Source organism: Phyllobates terribilis, unplaced genomic scaffold (genome assembly GCF_046119375.1).
Source record: "Phyllobates terribilis strain yellow unplaced genomic scaffold, ASM4611937v1 Scaffold_3__8_contigs__length_932513732, whole genome shotgun sequence".
Lineage (NCBI taxonomy): Eukaryota > Metazoa > Chordata > Amphibia > Anura > Dendrobatidae > Phyllobates > Phyllobates terribilis.
The window spans coordinates 453340443-453361190 of record NW_027362763.1 but is presented as its reverse complement, the minus strand read 5'-3'; the positions used below and the strand labels follow the sequence as shown (position 1 = coordinate 453361190).

At 39.5% G+C, this 20748-nt stretch overlaps 1 protein-coding gene across 1 annotated transcript in view; it reads left to right on the top strand.

Moving 5' to 3' along the window:
• The window catches only part of SIM1 (SIM bHLH transcription factor 1), a 173869-nt gene that overhangs the window by 117367 nt on the left and 35754 nt on the right, over positions 1–20748 (top strand). The window contains exon 10 of the mRNA XM_073675760.1: positions 8635–8797. Within this exon, the coding sequence (XP_073531861.1) occupies positions 8635–8797 (163 nt within the window). The remainder of the gene's footprint in view (positions 1–8634; positions 8798–20748) is intronic.

Genomic DNA, 20748 nt, shown 5'->3' with positions numbered 1-20748 from the left:
AAAGGGCTTTACAGGCTTATAAAGTTGCCCCTAAATCATGCATTTAGTGGATCAACAAGAACTTCAATTAGAGAGGTTCAGTTGTTGTGAAGAAGGCTTCAGGGGCACCCATGAAAGAACAGCAAGTGCCAGGTCTGTCTCCTGAAAAGAATTTAGTGATGTGATTGGTTCAACACCAGTGCAGAGCTTGCTCAGGAATAACAGCAGGTAGTCAAGTATGTCTAAAATAAACATTAGCTTTGAAGTGAATAATGGAATGGAAGTAGAGCTGAACGAATATTTTGCAATTCAAATTTGCCAGATTTTCCATGGAAATTCAACTTGCAACCAATCAAAAGTACCCAAAAGCCTCCAATTGACCTGAAAAATGTGTATGACTCTATTCTATTTTCCTCACAAACTAATATATGTGTTGTCACACACTATCTGTACAGTTTCTTCAGAGTTTTATTGCTTTCAATCCCTATCTCTGTGTTAGTGCATCTGCAGCACAGTGAGGTGAAGGCTTTTTGAGCATGGCCTTGTCAAGAAGGGCATCAAAGAAACCACTTCTCAACAAAAAATAACATCAAGGACAAACTAACATTCTACATGAAGTGCAGGGATTAGAATGCACATGTTTTGGATAAACTTATTTTCTTTGATGAGACATCTGGAAAAAGGATTGACAGGGGAAGAAAAGAGAAGCGCTACCATGAGTCCTGTTTCATGCTAACAGTAAAGCATCATGAGGCCATTCATGTGGGGTGTTTTTCATTCAAGAGAGTGGGCTCGCTCACAATTTTGGCAAAGAACACTGCCATGAATAAAGAATGGTATCCAAACATCCTCCAAGAACAACTTCTTCCAACAAACCAGGAGCAATTTGGTGATGAACCATCATTTTTCCAACATGAGAGAAACACCATGTCACAAGACAAAATTGATAACTAAGTTGCTTTGAGAACAAAAATGTTGAATTTTTGGTCCATGGCCAGGAAATTCCCAGATCTCAGTCCATCACATTAAGAGCCTGTGGTAAATCCTCAAAAAGTGGGTGGACAAGCAAAAACACAGAAATGTTGCTATCAGTCAGAATTTGGCAAAGAAGTTTATATCCAGCATCACAAAGTGTATTGCAGGAGTCTTGAGAAATAGGGATCAACTGTAAATATTGAGTCTTTGCATAAACTTGATGTAATTGTTAATAAAACTTTAAAAACTTATGAAATGCTTATAAATATTGTAGCGTCGGCGTCCCTGCCTCCTGCTAGGCAGGGACGCTGTTCCCCTCACCTCTCCGCTCCGTGCCCGGCGTCTTCCTCCCGCTCTGCTGGCAGCGCGCGCTGCTTCCCGGCTACTGTGCTTAGGGCGCGCGTGCTCCCCCTCTCTTAAAGGGGCCGCGCGCGCCGTCCTAAGGAGTCCCCGGCCAATGGCCGGAGGACCTCACCATAAATAAGGCACCTCCTCCAAAATGGAGGTGCCCGAGCAATGTTGTTGCATAGCCTATCACTCTGCTTCAGCCCTCAGGTCCCGTTACCAGATACCTGCCAGTTACCTGCCAGATTCCTGCTTGATACCTGCCTGATTCTTGTCTATCTACTCGCATTCCTGCGGTCCGACAGTCTGCCTACCAGCCCTGCCAGTCTGTCTATTGATCTGATTGCCCGCTCACCTGGGAGCGCCCATCTGCTACCTGCCTGCTAGCCTACCTGGAGGCTCTGCCGTCACGTGCTGTGACCACCTGCCTGTCCAGAGACTCTTACCCGCTCACCTGGGAGCGTCCATCTGCTACCTGCCTGCTAGCCTACCTGGAGGCTCTGCCGTCACGTGCTGTGACCACCTGCCTGTCCAGAGACTCTTACCCGCTCACCTGGGAGCGTCCACCTGCTACCCGCCTGCTAGCCTATCTGAAGGCTTAGCCGTCACTTGCCGTGACCACCCGCCCGTCAAGAGACTGTCCCCGTCACTTGCCGCAACCTCCTGCCCTTCTACCCAGAGACTGTCCCCGTCACTTGCCGTGACCTCCTGCCCTTCTACCCAGAGACTGTCCCCGTCACTTGCCGTGACCTCCTGCCCTTCTACCCAGAGACTGTCCCCGTCACTTGCCGTGACTACCTGCCCGCCTACCCTGGGAGCCACCCGCTTCCTTACAAGGACTGCCCCTTTGTATCGTTGCTCAGAGGTTCCACCTCCCAGACCCGTTACAAATATACTTAAGTATGCCATAGAAATATCTGACTAAAATATCTAACTCTTATAAATGTACTTCAACATGCCATAGAAGTACTAAATCTGACTAAAAGATCTAAAAACACTGAAACAGGAAACTGTGATAATCAAAGAAGTACTTTAGAGCTGACTAAAAGATCTAAAAACACACTTTGTGATAATCAAAATTTGTGTAAGTGGAAAAACTTTTGGCCACGATTGTACATCTAATGAAACAGCTTAAATGGGTTTCCAACTACTTAACAACCCCACTTTAACCAGCTCAGGACCCCATATAATATAAATACAATGTATACTCACCTCTTGCAGTGGCACTGTTCCCTCAATGTCAGCTTCAATGTTCCTTGAGAGTGATGTGACATTGTTGTATCACGTGTCGGCTGCAGCCAGTGAGCACGGACTCGTAAGCTGCAGCCTTTACTGATTAAACAGAGTGGAAATCCGCCTTGGCAGAATATTGATGAGCTGCTCTCATTGGCTCCTGCTGGCACATGAAAACAATTTCACGTCAGCCTTCGGGAACAGCAGCGCCAACATCAATGGATAGGTGCCACTGCAAGAGGTGAGTATATAGTGTTTTTATTTCATATGTGATCGTTAATTGATTATACTAGGACAATTAGCAACAGCGAGGACGTCCATTGGCCAAAGCTACACATCAACAACCCTGTGACTATGTCACTGAAGGGTAGGCAAATGAGCACCCAATTTGGCACACCAGAGGAATAGCACCACTTAATTGCTGTTGTCAGTGATTTACAACACTATTTTAGAGGTTAAAGAGCAGCAATCAAAACTATCTTTGGCTGCTGCTCTTAGATATACAGTAGGTGCTTGCTGTACAACACAGCCAGCACATACTGTGTGTTGAGTGGCCATATTTTGCCACACCCATCATGCACTGTACATGTACCTTAGATGTCTGAAGGGGGTGAAATATACTTATTAACAACAAACCAATTAATGCAACCCCCTTCAAAAAATTGGCACAAATTAAAAAAGATCAATGGATACGATGATACACCATAACAATTGCCATATATAATATTTGATAATACTCATGATAAAATTGTGCTACAATGATATCTATATATTTGTAAAATTGTAAAAAAAAGATGTTTTTTTCTACATAAATACATTTTCGACAGCTTTGCTTTTATACACAGCACCGCGATTCACTGTGTGTATAAGAACTGTTTGCTTTTGGCATATCAGAAAATTGTTTTAGGAGTTTAAATAAAAGAGCATAATGCATATTTAGTCAAGCATTACTGTACTAAGGCATTAAGTAGATTAGAAATAAATGAAAGTAATTAAGGGAGCTGTCTAAGAAATGTATTATATCAGAGACATGAATCAACTGTTTGCACAAAACATTATGACTGGCTGGAGAAGAGATTTAATCAAGTATATGTGTGGTACAACATTTGTGTTATAAGAAAATTAATGAACATAGGCAAAAAGCAATTTTAGGAATATTTTATCCTTAAACTTTATTTGTTTGTGTCTGTATGTGTGGGAGGAATGTTGGCAAGGATTGTCATTGTCAATTAGTCACTGAGATGAGAATACAATTTAGTATGGAAGTAGCTGGGAGAACAGACTGACTGCAGGGAAACTGCAACTTCATTGTTCTGGCATTTCAAATTTGCAAGCATAAGGCTATGTTCCCAAGATGAGCTTTGGTGCATTTCTGATGTTGCAGAATTTCTGAACCATTTCTGCACCTATTATGTAAATTAGGTTACTTGCGTTTTTTAATTGCTCTTTTTTGTGCGTATTTTAACACGTGTTTTTATTGCGTTTTTGAGTCTGCATTTTTTGTCTCTTTTTAGTGTGTAATTCTTTAAATAATGCTGCTTTGTTTTTAATAGTTCTTGCTTTTTTGCTTTGATAAAACTTTATTGCTATACTTAGGTGCGGATTACATGCGTTTTTACATGCATATGCATTTTTTTGCTGCAGAATTTCCGCATCTAGTGTAAGTCTATGGGGAAAATCAGCATAGAAAACTCAGTGTACCTGCAAGAGAAATTGACATTCTGCCAATTTGAATTACGCACCGCAGGTCAGTTTACGCAGAATTAAAAAGAAGCACAGTGGGCATGAGATTTCTATAAATCCCATCCACTTTGACAGAACTGCAAGATGCTGCGTTTTTGACGCCATGTCAAAAATGCACCAAAAGCCCATCGTGGGAACGTAGCCTTAGACTTGTTTAGTTGGTAGAACACAAAACAATTATTTCTGAGTAATGGAAATCCCTACCATTGGTTTAAACACATATCATTCTTGCTTTGATTTTTTTTTTTTTAAAAGTTGGCACTAGTAGACAAAAGATATGTTATTTACTATGATACATTAAATGGGTTATCCAGTATTGGGACAACCCCTACTCAATCTGTATGTTCGCCCTCTGTAAAACACTTTACTCACCTCCTGTGCTGTTCCAGCGCTGCTGCTCTCTAACTTTCTCTGGATGTATTTGACACATCTGAAGGCGGGAAGAGTGAAGTGGTTGATGATTGGCCGCATGGCTTGCATGATGTAACAATGTCACATGAGCCCCAAGAGAGACAATGCTAACACTGCTAGAATAGTTCCAGCATCGGAGATGAGTATAAGTGTTGTTATTTTACTGGGAATAATCATTTGGATTGAGAAGGGGTTGTCCCAGTAGTGGACAACACTTTTAAGGAAAAATCTAGGGCCAACATAATGTATTTCACCAAAGATAACTGTGACGATACAGCTTATAATCTTAATCAGCCGGATGATTAGATTTGTTAATCCAAGAGAAATACACTATTATCTTTGTTTTGACTTGTAAATGTATGTGTATTTCTATGGCTGGTCAAGAAGGACATACACTTATTTGTATAACCCTGAATGTTGTCTTCTCTTTGATTTTGAAACAATGATGTTTATTTACAAGAGCCCCTGCGATACCAACTATGTAAATTGATTAGCTCAAACCATGAGACCTGAGCCCTGTGAGTAATGGCCTCCCTAACCCCTTGACCTATACTTAAAAAGGAGATATGGTTCTGTAGCAGGAGACTTGAGACAGAGATTGGAAATAGACTTTACAAGCAGAACCAAAGATCAGACTCTCTTCACACCAACAGCTTGGTAGCATGGCTTTACCCAAAGAGACATAGATTTGGATTCTACATGATTCCAGCCTAAGGGTATATAGCCCTGACTGGAAACATACGGATCTGCTCCATTGACCATCAGAGAGCCCATGGATACATTTTGTGAGACCAGGTTGGGACGATGAAGTCACCTGGCCCCATGGCTATGTTGTTTGGGTTTGCAAGGAGGAACCCTCTGGTCACCTGGAACCCGTGGAGACATTTGGAGAAGCCAGATTGGGACCAACTGGTCATCTGGCCCCATGGAAACTCCTGGAGAGGCCAGGGTGGGACCCTCGGGTCTCCTGGCCTTGTACCTAAATGGACTGCTAGCTTCCTAAGCTTGCCTCTACCTTCTCTCTGTGGGGGCCTGCCAGAAGCGGTAGGTCACTGGTTGAGGTAGCTGGCCCTGGAAATCCCAAAGTCGCAGCTGTTCTATCTCAGGTGGGCCAACAGAAGCGTGAGGACTGTGTAATGTTGTACCATCTTGGGTATTTGCTGGGACTGTTCTGTGTGTTTATTGTCCGCTTTGTGGTTCAATAAAGTATTGCCACGCTGTTTTACCCTTACCCTGTGTTATCTGAGTAGTATTATGCCCACGAAAGACCCGGGGTCTTCACAATAACAAATTAAGGGAACCAGCCATGTTGAATATACTGGTTCCCTTAATTTGGACAGCATGTTATAGAACAAGAGGAACTGGGTACACTAGTTTGTAGGTTTATGGTAAATGATTTTGTCAATTAAAATCCCTACTCTGATTAGACTAAGGCTAACTAGCTTATAATATATGTCAATTAAATGCTTGGGTCCTCCTCCATACACATGCATGTCTGACAGGGCTAAGGGTTCATGTGTTTTCAATGATGTGGCCGAATAAGTTGTTGCTAGACATCTCTGGTAAAATTTGTATTCAGTGAAGACAGACTTTGTCATTACTGAGACAGGAGATGTCAGTTGCTGCTGATAATATTCTTCATAAATTGAGAAGGCGAGAAGGAAGGATGAGGAAGGAGCTAGAGGCAGAGCTGCTCCCCCTCTGGTCTATATAGAATTTTATCAACAACAACTGCCATCTCCTATTTCAGCATTGAAAAAAATCAGTCTTCACTGAATACACATTTTAACTGAGAAATAAGATTTTGGAGAATTAATGAACAGTCCTAGAGGAGAGAGAAGCAGATTTCTCTGATAAGATATATTACAAAGTTGCTTATTTTCATGCGTACTAATGATTGATTAAATAAAAATTAAAAAGACGATTACTCTTTAAGGTGCGTTGAAATACAACAAGCTGATCCTTTCTTTCCACCCAACATTTGCTGCCAGGAGAGTTTGGGACACCCACATGCAAATTAGATAAAACCGAAAAATTGGCCTAAATCAAATGGCGCTTCAATACATATATATAAACCTACAAAGATCCAGAAGCAAAGCCATAATAAGGAATAATATATAACAAACTTTATTTCATCAATCTAAAATTATTAAAAGGATTTTAAAAGGGAAACAACAAGCAGACTAAACACCATTAATAGGTGGCACCCATGAATCCCATCAAGGGGATTCAGTTCACCATCAGATACTATAATAATAATATTTATTTTTTATATAGCGCCAACATATTCCGCAGCGCTTTACATATATTATCATCGCTGTCCCCATTGGGGCTCACTGTCTACATTCCCTATCAGTATGTCTTTTTTTGGAGTGTGGGAGGAAACTGGAGAACCCGAAGGAAACCCATGCAAACACGGGGAGAACATACCAACTCTTTGAAGATGTTGTCTTTGATGGGATTTGAACCCAGGACTCCAGTGCTGCAAGGCTGCAGTGCTAACTACTGAGCCACCATGCTGTGCATATGTGCTAGGAGCATAGAATACTGCATAAGGACACAAATGTCAAGAAAATATATAAGAATATTCAATATTCAGATCATTTCAACATATAATATCAAGTGTTAAGCAGCAAAATTATATATCTGTCACTTTAACAAGTATCTAGTATAATGTATACAAAATATGGGCATATGCCTGAAAACCACTACAAGCTGTAAACAAAGTGCCTCGTGCAATAAATAATTAAATCACACCTCTAAGGACAATTGTCTCCTTATAAGAGCTCCATAATCCTACATGTGCAAGAAATTAGCTCCAAGATTTAATAAAAGTGAAAAACTAATAGAGTGCAAACAGTGCTGATATCAGCATGGTTAAAGGTGTACTTGTATAAGGTATATAGCTAAGTGCCATGGATAGGAAAATAGCAGACCATAAATAGTGCAAGGCAGGGTATCAGAAGTAGAGGTAGAGAGTACGACCTGTTATCGGTGTCACTGGCCCCGATGTGCGTTTCGTGGTTAGCTTCTTCCAGGGGGGTGGCTTTGCTTCTGGATCTTTGTAGGTTTATATACAAATTAGATAGTTGGCTACCCCTGCCTGCGGGTTTGGCTGTCTTACATCTAATGTATATGGGCATATTTTTGAGATGAATGGATGGTCCCACTCAAATATTTACAGTTATTTCATATGTATGACGACGTACAGATTTAATCAAGTATGCCTCTGCATGTCTCTGGATGCGGGTAGAGACACTCAGTGTCCCTAAATGCAAGTCATAGCTAAGATGAGGAAGGAAGTTCACTGCGTGACAGGAAAGAGGGCTGACAGAAGTAGGTATTGTACAGGTATGCCTGTCGCAAAAACTGAAAACAGGAGCTTATAAGATTTAGGTAAAATACCACATTTACCATTGTTTGAGCTGATCAAATATCATCCTGAATCCTCCTACGTCACTACACTTTTAGTATTTGAACAGTGTTCATCGGAAGATAATATCCATCTCTCTTGCTGTGTTCAGTAGTTTCACAAATGATCTTCAATAGGACAATAGTATATTTCCTTTAGGAATAAATGAATATAGAGCAGCCCAGTTGTCTAATTTGATATCAACAGAGGTTTACACTCACAAATTTCCAAGAAATTAAAAAGTATGTAAAGCACATAAAAATCCCTTGCGTCACACTAGCTTCTAACTGATCCTGGGTTTCGCCTGTCGGCTTCTTCCTGGGCAAACTGGGCTTACTCTCAAACACATGAATTTAGACTGATATATACCTTATTATGTAATATTAGGTCATATGTTTGAAAACATGTTCAGACTGTTAATTAAATCAAGTCTGTAAGCTATTGGAGCTAATCATGATGTGCTCGTGTGCATATGTACATGCTTTTTCAATATGACAGATATGAAACATACTTAATATATGCTGTTTCTTATACAGAGATACAGAATACAAAGGACTTCAGCTTTCTTTAGATCAAGTCACAACAAAACCAACATTTTCTTATGCAAATTCTAATCCAACAATCAATGATAGTCGGAAGAGTAATAAATCACGTCTATCTAATACAAAGTCTAAATCCAGGACATCTCCATATCCCCAGGTAAGTTTCATTGACTCTAGACAATACACTTTTTGATTGAGGTTTATAACTTTCATGTTCGAATCTACAAATTTAAGGGTCAAACCCAACAAGTATAATTTAATATTCTGTAGATACCACCTATTTATCTATTCTAAAGATACCATCTATTTATCTATCTGCTAAGTCACAATATGCAGCTTTCATTATGTACATCATTTTGCAAGCATTTTAAAATAGGGAGAAGGATACATAGCTTTCATATTAATGCCCGTTATTAAACATAATGTATTACAAAAATCAATTACCCACATACATTTTAAAAAAATAAGTGCCTAAGTGACTGTATTTAGTCTAATTAGATAATTAAGATGAAAAAAATGTATATGTCAATTATATTGACAACTTTAACCCACGTTCTGCATCCGGAAAATGAATGTGAATCAAATCTGGAGAACATTGCGTCCTAAGTTAAATGGGTCATGTTGGTGGGCTGAAGCTGTCTATTTGTATACCATTTATTCCCTTGCTAGCAAATATTATGTGTTATAAATAGCTTAGGTGGTGTGTATATTTCGTTACAGGATCAAATTCATATCTAAGAAGGGAGCCTGAAATAACAAGATGCTACAATGTTAATTTCATTGGTTTGGAAGAAAATACTAAACTCAACCTAATGGTTACAAAAGGACTTTAGTAGTATTGTGTTTTGGTTACATGAGAATGAATAGGAAGGGGAAGTAAGATCAAGGAAAGTTTCACAGAATTCACAGGACAGATTTACAAAAATACGCTGTTTAATTATAAAGACCATTAGGTATGAATATCACAATATGTGTGGTTAAAGTATTAATAGAATTTACTAAGCACTAGTCTTTTAAATCACCTTTCCTATCAGTATAATTGATGTGAATAATTCTAATTCTACAATATTACAAAGTATTTACAGAAATATTTTTTTAATTGTCCACATTTTTTCCTTTTCAGCTCATGTAGCAAATTGTCAAATGTAGAACCAGACTAAAGACACAGTATGTTCTTCTTCATTACATTTAATTTTCATCTTCATTATTATCTTTCCAGCAAATTATACTCTGCAGGGCATGACTTACATGTAAACTCTTTTACTATTAGGGTACCCAGTATGATACACTGACATGTCACTCCAAATATAGATAAAGAGTGGTGCAAAATTAGTCCCTAATCATTTCCATTCGTTAGAAAATAGGCACCATGGCGAGTCATGGCATTTAACCGTTAGTAAAGGCAGAACATTTAATCAAATGTTATTATTTCATAGGTAAATTAGACTTTACTACAAACCTGGCCACTATCGTCTCTGTAGAAATTACTAAGTTTTATATGTGAATATTTCACATTTGCATACACAAATAGGGTTTTCTACCTACAATATGGATTGAAATAACAGAACAACAGCCCTTGTCCTATTGATTATTTACTCATTATTTAATATTATGCATGCTACCTTCTAATATATGTAGAGATGAACTGTTCTGAAGCTTGAATTTTGCAATCCATTTGGATTTACAGGGAAATTCAATTTGCAGCAAAGTAAAGGCCTGTCAGACCCCAAAGCATAATAAACGTAATATGTTAAAAGCAAAAATATTAATATTCACCTCACCACTTGCCTGCAGCCTGCTGTCCGGTCCTCTGTACATTTTGTGTTCATATTTCCCCAATGCTCCAATACTTTTTGGCCTCTTAACTCCTGGCCAGCATATCTGGGAGGACTAGGACTCTGACGACCCTTTGCTCTGTGCTGTCTCTTCAGCGAGATGTGTTGTAGCGTTGTGACATCAAGAGGGATGCTGATGTGGCTCAGTGTGTAGGGGCCTCAGAAGCCTAGTCATGCTGGAAGTTGGCGGAATGCAAGGATGGCACAAGAGGTGAGCAGTGAGATGAGTATTACAATGGTTCAGAAGAATGGCATGTGCAGCTGTCTGCCAATTTAATGAATTTACGTGGAGCAACTTACAAAAAGTCCATTTTCTGGAGAATACAAATTTTGTAAAACTTGATTATAATTCAATTCCCCTCAAAAAAATGTGCATAGATATGTGATATATACAGGTGCATCTCACTAAATTAGAATATCATCAAAAAGTTAATTTATTTCAGTTCTTCAATACAAAAAGTGAAACTCATATATTATATACAGTCATTACAAACAGAGTGATCTATTTCAAGTGTTTATTTCTGATAATGTTGATGATTATGGATTACAGACAATGAAAACACAAAAGTCATTATCTCAGTAAATTAGAATACTTTATAACACTAGCTTGAAAAATGATTTTAAAATCCGAAATGTTGGCCTACTGAAATGTATGTTCAGTAAATGCACTCAATACTTGGTCGGTGCTCCTTTTGCATCAATTACTGCATCAATGCGGCGTGGCATGGAGGCGATCAGCCTGTGGCACTGCTGAGGTGTTATGGAAGCCCAGGTTGCTTTGATAGCAGCCTTCAGCTTGTCTACATTGTTGGGTCTGGTGTCTCTCATCTTCCTCTTGACAATACCCCATAGATTCTCTATGGGGTTAAGGTCAGGCGAATTTTCTGGCCAATCAAGCACAGTGATACTGTTGTTTTTAAACCAGGTATTGGTACTTTTGGCAGTGTGGACAGGTGCCAAGTCCTGCTGGAGAATGAAATTTACATCTCCAAAAAGCTTGTCAGCAGAGGGAAGCATGAAGTGCTCTAAAATTTCCTAGTAGACGGCTGCGCTCACTATGATCTTGATAAAACACAGTGGACCTACACCAGCAGATGACATGGCTCCCCAAACCATCACTGATTGTGGAAACTTCACACTAGACCTCAAGCAGCTTGGACTGTGGCCTCTCCACTCTTCCTCCAGGCTCTGGGACCTTGATTTCCAAATGAAAATTGGAACTCTGGGACCTTGTGGAGTGTGTCAATGACTGCCTTCTGGATATCTGTCAAGTCAGCAGTCTTCCCCATGATTTTGGAGCCTACTGAAACAGACTAAGGGACCTTTTTAAATGCTTAGGAAGCCTTTGCAGGTGTTTTTTGTTAATTATTTTAATTTACTGAGATAATGACTTCTGTGTTTTCATTGGCTGTAAGCCATAATCATCAACATTAATATAAATAAACACTTGAACAAGATCACTCTGTTTGTAATGACTCTATATAATATATGAGTTTCACTTTTTGTATTGAAGAAATGAAATAAATTAACTTTTTGATGATATTCTAATTTAGTGAGATGCACCTGTATATGGAAAGTCAGAAATGTGAAGATAATTTGGATTAAAATCCTCCATTATAGACTTAAGTGTTCTACATATATTAAAGGGGTTGTCCACATTTGGGGACAATTTTTTTTTACTTAAATGCATGACTTTGGGTCTAAGAATCATTTTTTAATTTAGATTTCATTAAAAATGTTGTACCGTTTGGCTTTTATAGCCTCTTTGTTCTACTACACATTGAACTTGATGTGACATAGTCATAAATTAGCTGAAAGGAGATAAAAAAACAGATAAAAGATTTACAAACTCTCCTGTCAGAAGGAACTCACTAACAAATTCTCAGTTATTTCATTCTGGGCTGAGCAATATACAGTACAATGCAACACAGAGGTTAAAGAAGGCAATCAACTGAAGAGAGCTCTGAAAAAAATACTTACTAAGTTACTAATTCCTCATCAGACCATAACAGCTCACTGACTGATTCTTGGTTAACTCATTCTGTAGCCCGCAAGAGATGCAACACAGAGGCTATAGAAGACAATTTTTTTTTTTTCATGAAACCCAATTTCAAAAATGATTTTTAGCTTCAATTACATGCATTTAAGTAAAAAAAAAGTAAAAAAAATGTTGCCCTCAAAAGTGGATATCTTTTTTTAAAGGGAACCTGACAGGTCCTCTAAATCCCCCAAACTGTTCCCATTATTATTTGAAGCCGCAATCCTGCATTTAAATCAAGTCGTTGATAGACCAGTGAGAAGTATCTCTGTGTGCTAAAGTAACTTTTACTGGCATATGTGCATATGCTAATTACCATGGACTAGCTCAAAGAGCTTACCAGTCAGCCAACCACTCTGCCAGGCCTGCTGACCAAGGCTAAGCCATAGTTAAGTGGCACCTAGTTCAGTAATGATTTTGTTGCACACAACTACTTGCCTCCCACTAAACTTCCATCTTACACAAAGTTGCTATCAAGTTACAATAAAATGTACAAATGTAATAAAGGGGTTCTCAAAAACGTGATAAAACCATGTCAAGCTGCAACCTGACCTATTTGAGACAAGGGTCTTGACTGTCGGAGGAGCAGCATCATGAATAAACATACTAAGGCTGTGTGCCCACGATGCGTTTTTTAAGCGTTTCCGCAGCGGCAAAAACGCTGCAGAAATGCTTAAAAAACGCATGGTAGAAGGCTTGCCATGTTCCCCAATGATAATCCACATGTGCTGTGCATATGCTGCGGAAATTTCCGCTGCAGGTTATCATTGCGGAAAAAAACGCAGCACTACCAATTATTTTGCGGAAGCGCTGCGTTTTTGCCGCCATTGACTTGCATTGGAACGCATGGATTACGCATCACTGCATATGTAGATGCGTATTCCATGCTTTCCAATGTGCGGATGGTACCCGGGTGTAGAGGAGAGGAGACTCTCCTCCGGACCCGGGTACCATAGAACCTGTAAAAAAAGAATAAAATAAAAAATAAATATTATATTTACCTTCTGATGGCCCGCGCTGCGCTCGTCCTCCCTTGCCGGCAGCTCGCGATGGACTGAAGGACCTGCGCTGACGTCATAGTCATGTGACGGCAGGTCCTTCAGTGTAGTGCACCGCGAGCTGCCGGCAAGCCAGGACGGAGCGAAGCAAGACTCCGGGGGCCATCAGAAGGTAAGTATAGATTTATTTTTTTATTTTTAAACATTCTTTAAAGTCACACTATATGAATCCATGCCGGTTACATGGATTTATATAGAGTGATCAAGTTGACAAGCACTTTCCAAGTGATGCTAAAATCGCTTGGAAAGCGCTTGACAACCCGCATGCGGAAACACAAGTGAAGAACGCTTCACATCCGCATGTCCCTGGCAGGAAAAACGCATGTACAATCCGCATGTACAATCCGCATTCGTTTTTTTCTGCCAGTCTCCCCACAAAGTGCTGTAAACCTGTCAGACTTACTAGGCAAATGAACATGCATAAGGCTTGGCAAGTGACTAGAATAGGGTGCAGCTAGAGATGAGTGACTGCAGATATTTTTAGCACATTCTCGGAGAACCCTTTTAAAAAGCTGTTGATGATAAGTCTATGGTCAAATTTTATTTATTGTAATATAGTGACTTGAACAAAACATCAGCTTTGTATTTATACCACATATTTAAATTATTGCTGTCCCAAGCACAGCAGAAAAATGTTCAATTGTCTAGCTTAGGTTAGCTATACAGCTTCAATGTATTAAAAGAAACTTGTCATGCTGAGCTGGTTGTCAGTCAGTGCCAGGACGTGGTTACATCTGCCACTCACTATGCTCTGAGCGGTGACTGAAGCCACATCGATCTACACCTATGACTGAAAGCCCAAGACTGCTAAAAGGAATACAGGTCATTTCCTCCCGAGAGCGGGGCTCTCAGTACGGGCACTAGGCAGCTTCAGAACGCTATTAACCTGCCGATTAACTCCATATCTGAAGGTTTACAGCGTTTTTTTTTACATGTCCCTGTTCTCACATACAAACAATAGGATAAAATACTAAATTCAATCTAAAATTTGTTGGACTAAAACTAGGCTTACTGCTTCATTCATATGTTTTATATGGGGCATGTAAAGATGGTTATATTTTTATATAAAGGCTAGGTGTTTTGGAATTCAGATGTCATCTACAAAATAACATGCAGAAGTGCTGAACATGAGAATTAATATTTATTATATATTTTATAACTGTCTAATGTTTATTTTACATCAGATGACTTTGCAGCAATGTGATGCAGATGCTTAAAGAGAACCTATCAGCAGTATTTTGCTAATTAAAGTAAAGACATGGCTATATTGGCACTGTAATACTGATTAAAATAATACCTGTGGTGAAGAAAACCATTTTGTGGTTTTTGTTCATTCTGCGTTTGAAGTTTTCATGGAATGATATTTCCATGCATTGGGACGGGACTGTGGGTGGGGTCTTTTCTTCTTGCGCTGGCCCTCCATTTGCCTCTTGTGTTTGAATCACAGGGCACCAATCTATCAGTGACCTACCTTCTATTTCAAATATCGCCTGATTAGTCATTTTTGTGGTTACCGATAAAACAGCAGGTTTTCAAGAAAATGGCACCATTGGCAGTGCATGCGTGGTCACATCTACAAGTCATCACCCGGAGTTCTCAATCTGTGCATGCACCGTTCACTGTGTGTAGACCACCAACGCAGGAGCGACATGACTTGTAGATGCGACCACACATGTGCCACCAATGATGCCATTTTCTTAAAGAACTTCTGTTTTATCGGAGTCCACAAAAATGACTGCACAGGCACGAGATTTGAAGTAAGAGGCAGGTCCCTGACAGATTGGTGCCCTGTCTTTCAAACACAGGAGGCAAATGGAGGGCCAGAGCATAAAGAAAAGACCCTACCCACAGTCCCGCCCAGATGCATGGAAATATCATTGCAAGAAAACTTCAAGCGCTGATTAAACAAGAACCACAAAAAGGATTTCTTCACCACAGGTATAATTTTAATCAGTATCACAGTGCCAATATGGCCATGTCTTTACTTAGAAAAATTCTGCTGACAGGTTTACTTAAAGCATGAGTCATAGCATTTACACACCACAGGCTGAAACCCTTAAGGATGTGCTCATTTTGAACTTTTAAGACACAGTATTTTTTATTTTTTCATAATCACATTTCAGGAGCTTTCATTTTTGGGATGAATTGTATATGTCAGTGGCACCATTTTGCAGTATATATAACTTGTTGTGGAACTTTTATTAACTCTTATAGGGAGAAACACAAAAATACCTGCTGTTCTGTTGTTGTTTTTTAATGTTTTAAACTTTCCATCATTCACAAGCTTTACAAAAAAAAAAGCATGAACTTTAATCTGTGGATCAGCACAATTAAGTTGATTCCAAATTCATATAGTTATATTTTTGTTTTACTACATTTGTACAGTAAATATACTGTTTGAGAAAAAAATTATTTGATTTTGTGTCACCATATTCTGAGAGCCATATACTTTACAATATAAGTTTTTTTTTCTTGACGGTGACTAAGCCTCCTTACCTTGGCATGCCAGAGCTGGTGTGTCACTCTCCACAAGGAGAAATGTTACCCCTTAGACCTCAGTCCAGAGCCTCTCACCTAGTCAAATTAGTTCTCATACTTTGCACTGACGAGGACGAACAGCCCAAAACACTGTGTCTGCAAATTGAGATTCTGGTTTGGCTATGATCCTAAGTCATATTGCATGACTCGTTAAAGGGTTGATTGTGACTTGTAGGATTGCTGTTTCCAATAGGTGGCACTATAGAGTTCAAGTCCTCTTTTTCTCTGAAGAGGTAATTTTCATATTACATTTCCCAGAGGAGCATTGCATGGCGAATAAGCCTCCTTACCTTGGTATGCGATAGCCGGTGTGTCACTCTCCACAAGGAGAAACGATACCCCTTAGACCTAATTCCAGAGCCTCTCACCTAGACAAATCAGTTCTCATACTTTGCACTGATAAGGGCCAACAGCCCGAAACACCGTCTCTGCAAATTGATATTCTGATTTGGCTTTTATCCTAAGTCAAATTGCACGACTTGTTAAAGGCTTGACTGTGACTAGTAGGATTGCTGATTCCAATGGGTGGCACTATAGAGTTCAAGTCCTCTTTTTCTCAGAAGAGGCAATTTGCATATTATTTTTCTTGATAAGATTTAAGTTTTCAGTAGTACCATTTTTTTGGTACATACAACTTTTCACAACTCTGAACAACACTGTTCACTATGAATTTACATATGAAGTTTATTTTACACAATGTTGTGATAATGATACAGTGGGGAAAAAAGTATTTAGTCAGCCACCAATTGTGCAAGTTCTACCACTTAAAAAGATGAGAGAGGCCTGTAATTGACATCAGACCTCAGCTATGAGAGACAAAATGAGAAAACAAATCCTGAAAATCACATTGTCTGATTTGGAAAGAATTTTTTTTTAAATTTTAGTGGAAAATAAGTATTTAGTCAGTTACAAAAGTTCATCTCAATACTTTGTTATATTTCCTTTGTTGACAATGACAGAGGTCAAAAGTTTTCTGTAAGTCTTCACAAGGTTGGCACACACTGTTGCTGGTATGTTGGCCCATTCCTCCATATAGATCTCCGCTAGAGCAGTGATGTTTTGGTGCTGTCGCTGGGCAACACAGACTTTCAACTCCCTCCAAAGGTTTTGTATAGGGTTTAGATCTGGAGACTGGCTAGACCACTCCTGGACTTTGAAATGCTTCTTATGAAGCCACTCCTTCATTGCCCTGGCAGTGTGCTTGGGATCATTGTCATGCTGAAAGACCCAGCCACGTTTCATCTTCAATGCCCTTGCTGATGGAAGGAGGTTTGCACTCAAAATCTCAAGATACATGGCCCCATTCATTCTTTCATGTACACGGATCAGTCGTCCTGGCCCCTTGGCAGATAAACAGCCCAAAGCATGATGTTGCCATCCCCATGCTTCACAGTAGGTATGGTGTTCTTTGGATGCAACTCAACATTCTTTCTTCTCCAAACACGACAAGTTGTGTTTCTACCAAACAGTTCTACTTTGGTTTCATCTGACCATATGACATTCTCCCAATATTCTTCTGGATCATCCAAGTGCTCTCTAGCAAACTTCAGATGGGCCCGGACATGTAATGGCTTCAGCAGGGGGACACGTCTGGTACTGCAGGGTCTGAGTCCCTGGCGGCGTAGTGTGCTATTGATGGTAGCCTGTGTAATGCTGGTCCCAGCTCTCTGCAAGTCATTCACTAGGTCCCCCCATGTGGTTCTTGGATTTTTGCTCACCGTTCTTGAGATAATTTTCATCCCACGGGGTGAGATCTTGTGTGGAGCCCCAGATCGAGGGAGATTATCACTGATCTTGTATGTTTTCCATTTTCTAATTATTGCTCCCACAGTTGATTTCTTCACACCAAGCTGCTTGCCTATTGTTGATTCAGTCTTCCCAGCCTGGTTCAGGGCTACAATTTTGTTTCTGGTGTCCTTCGACAGCTCTTTGGTCTTTATCATAGTGGAGTTTGGAGTATGACTGTTTGAGGTTGCGGACAGGTGTCTTTTATACTGATAGCAAGTTCAAACAGGTGCCGGTAATACAGGTAATGAATGGAGGACAGAGGACCCTCTTAATTGACCAAATACTTATTTTACACTAAAATTTGAAAAAAAACTCTTTCCGAATCAGACAATGTGATTTTCAGGATTTGTTTTCTCATTTTGTCTTTCATAGTTGAGGTCTACCTATGATGTCAATTACAGGCCTCTCTCATCTTTTTAAGTTGGAGAACTTGCACAATTGGTGGCTGACTAAATACTTTTTTTCCCCACTGTATGATAATTGCAATTTACAAACAATTTATATGTATATATACAGTACAGACCAAAAGTTTGGACACACCTTCTCATTTAAAGATTTTTCTGTATTTTCATGACTATGAAAATTGTACATTGACACTGAAGGCATCAAAACTATGAATTAACACATGTGGAATAATATACTTAACAAAAAAGTATGAAACAACTGAAAACGTGTCTTATATTCTAGGTTCTTGAAAGTAGCCACCTTTTGCTTTGATGACTGCTTTGCACACTCTTGGCATTCTCTTGATGAGCTTCAAGAGGTAGTCACCGGTAAAGGTTTTCACTTCACAGGTGTGCCCTGTCAAGTTTATTAAGTGGGATTTCTTGCCTTATAAATGGGGTTGGGACCATCAGTTGTGTTGTGCAGAAGTCTGGTCGATACTCTGCTGATAGTCCTACTGAATAGACTGTTAGAATTTGTATTATGGCAAGAAAAAAGCAGCTAAGTAAAGAAAAACGAGTGGCCATCATTACTTTAAGAAATGAAGGTCAGTCAGTGTGTAAAATTGGGAAAACTTTGAAAGTGTCCCTAAGTGCAGTTGCAAAAATCATCAATCGCTACAAAGAAACTGGCTCACATGAGGACCACCCCTGGAAAGGAAGACCAAGAGTCACCTCTGCTTCTGAGGATAAGTTTATCCGAGTCACCAGCCTCAGAAAACTCAGGTTAACAGCAGTTCAGATTAGAGACTGGGTCAATGCCACACAGAGTTCTAGCAGCAGACACAGCTCTTCAATAACTGTTAAGAGGAGACTTTGTGCAGCAGGCCTTCATGGTAAAATAGCTGCTAGGAAACCACTTCTAAGGACAGGCAACAAGCATAAGAGACTTGTTTGGGCTAAAGAACACAAGGAATGGACATTAGACCAGTGGAAATCTGTGCTTTGGTCTGATGAGTCCAAATTTGAGAACTTTGGTTCCAACCACCGTGTCTTTGTGCGACGCAGAAAAGTTGAACGGATGGACTCTACATGCCTGGTTCCCACCGTGAAGCATGGAGGAGAAGGTGTGATGGTTTGGGGGTGCTTTGCTGGTGACACTGTTGGGGATTTATTCAAAATTGAAGGCATACTGAACCAGCATGGCTACCACAGCACCTTGCAGCGGCATGCTATTGCATCCATTTTACGTTTAGTTGGTCCATCATTTATTTTTCAACAGGACAATGACCCCAAACCCACCTCCAGGCTGTGTAAGGGCTATTTGACCAAGAAGGAGAGTGATGGGGTGCTACGCCAGATGACCTGGCCTCCACAGTCACCAGACCTGAACCCAATCGAGATGGTTTGTGGTGAGCTGGACCGCAGAGTGAAGGCAAAAGGGCCAACAAGTGCTAAGCATCTCTGGGAACTCCTTCAAGATTGTAGGAAGACCATTTCCGGTGACTACCTCTTGAAGCTCATCAAGAGAATGCCAAGAGTGTGCAAAGCAGTCATCAAAGCAAAAGGTGGATACTTTGAGGGACCTAGAATATAAGACATATTTTCAGTTGTTTCACACTTTTTTGTTAAGTATATAATTCCACATGTGTTAATTCATAGTTTTGATGCCTTCAGTGTGAATGTACAATTTTCATAGATATATATATATATTTTGGGAGGAGCTGATATTTGCCGTATTGCACGACCCATAACTTTTTGATTTTTCCATAGACAGAGTTGTATGGGTTTATTTGCACAAGAAAATAACTTAAAAATATTATTTTTTTACATCTTAGTCTGAGAGCTGTTTTTTTGCATAGCATATTATAGCATTTAGTGGGAACATTTTGTGATATATACAACTTTTTGATCACTTGATATTTAATTATTTGTGAGACGAGATGAACAAAAATGGCAATTCTGGCATTGTTCTTTTTCACTTCTTTTTTGTGGCAGGATAAATAATGAAATATAGTACACCAAAAAACCTAAGGCCATGACCCAAAGCAAAGTGTGAGGTTCCAAAGCACAAATAGAAGTAAAAAAACCCCTCTGAATTAGAACCAAGATAATTGCAAAAATAAATATAACCTTTATTAAATATAGATTTAAAAACATACATGTATAAAACACAACAGACACAGAGACAGGCTGATGGATAAGTCATCAAGGAAACCCCCATGATAGGAGAAAAGATTAACAAATAGAAATAGTAGTCTCGAAAAGTTGCAATTTGTTACCATCTTTTCAGTTAGCCATTAAAAGGTATCAACCACTGAGGACTCTCAAATTGAAATATTTTTATTACCAAATGGAAACATTTAAAAAAAATACACACATATTACTTTTTGCATACCTGTTTTCCTAAACTAATTTTGCAAACGTACACCCCATGACAAGTCTTCAAACTTCTGTCTCATTTTGTT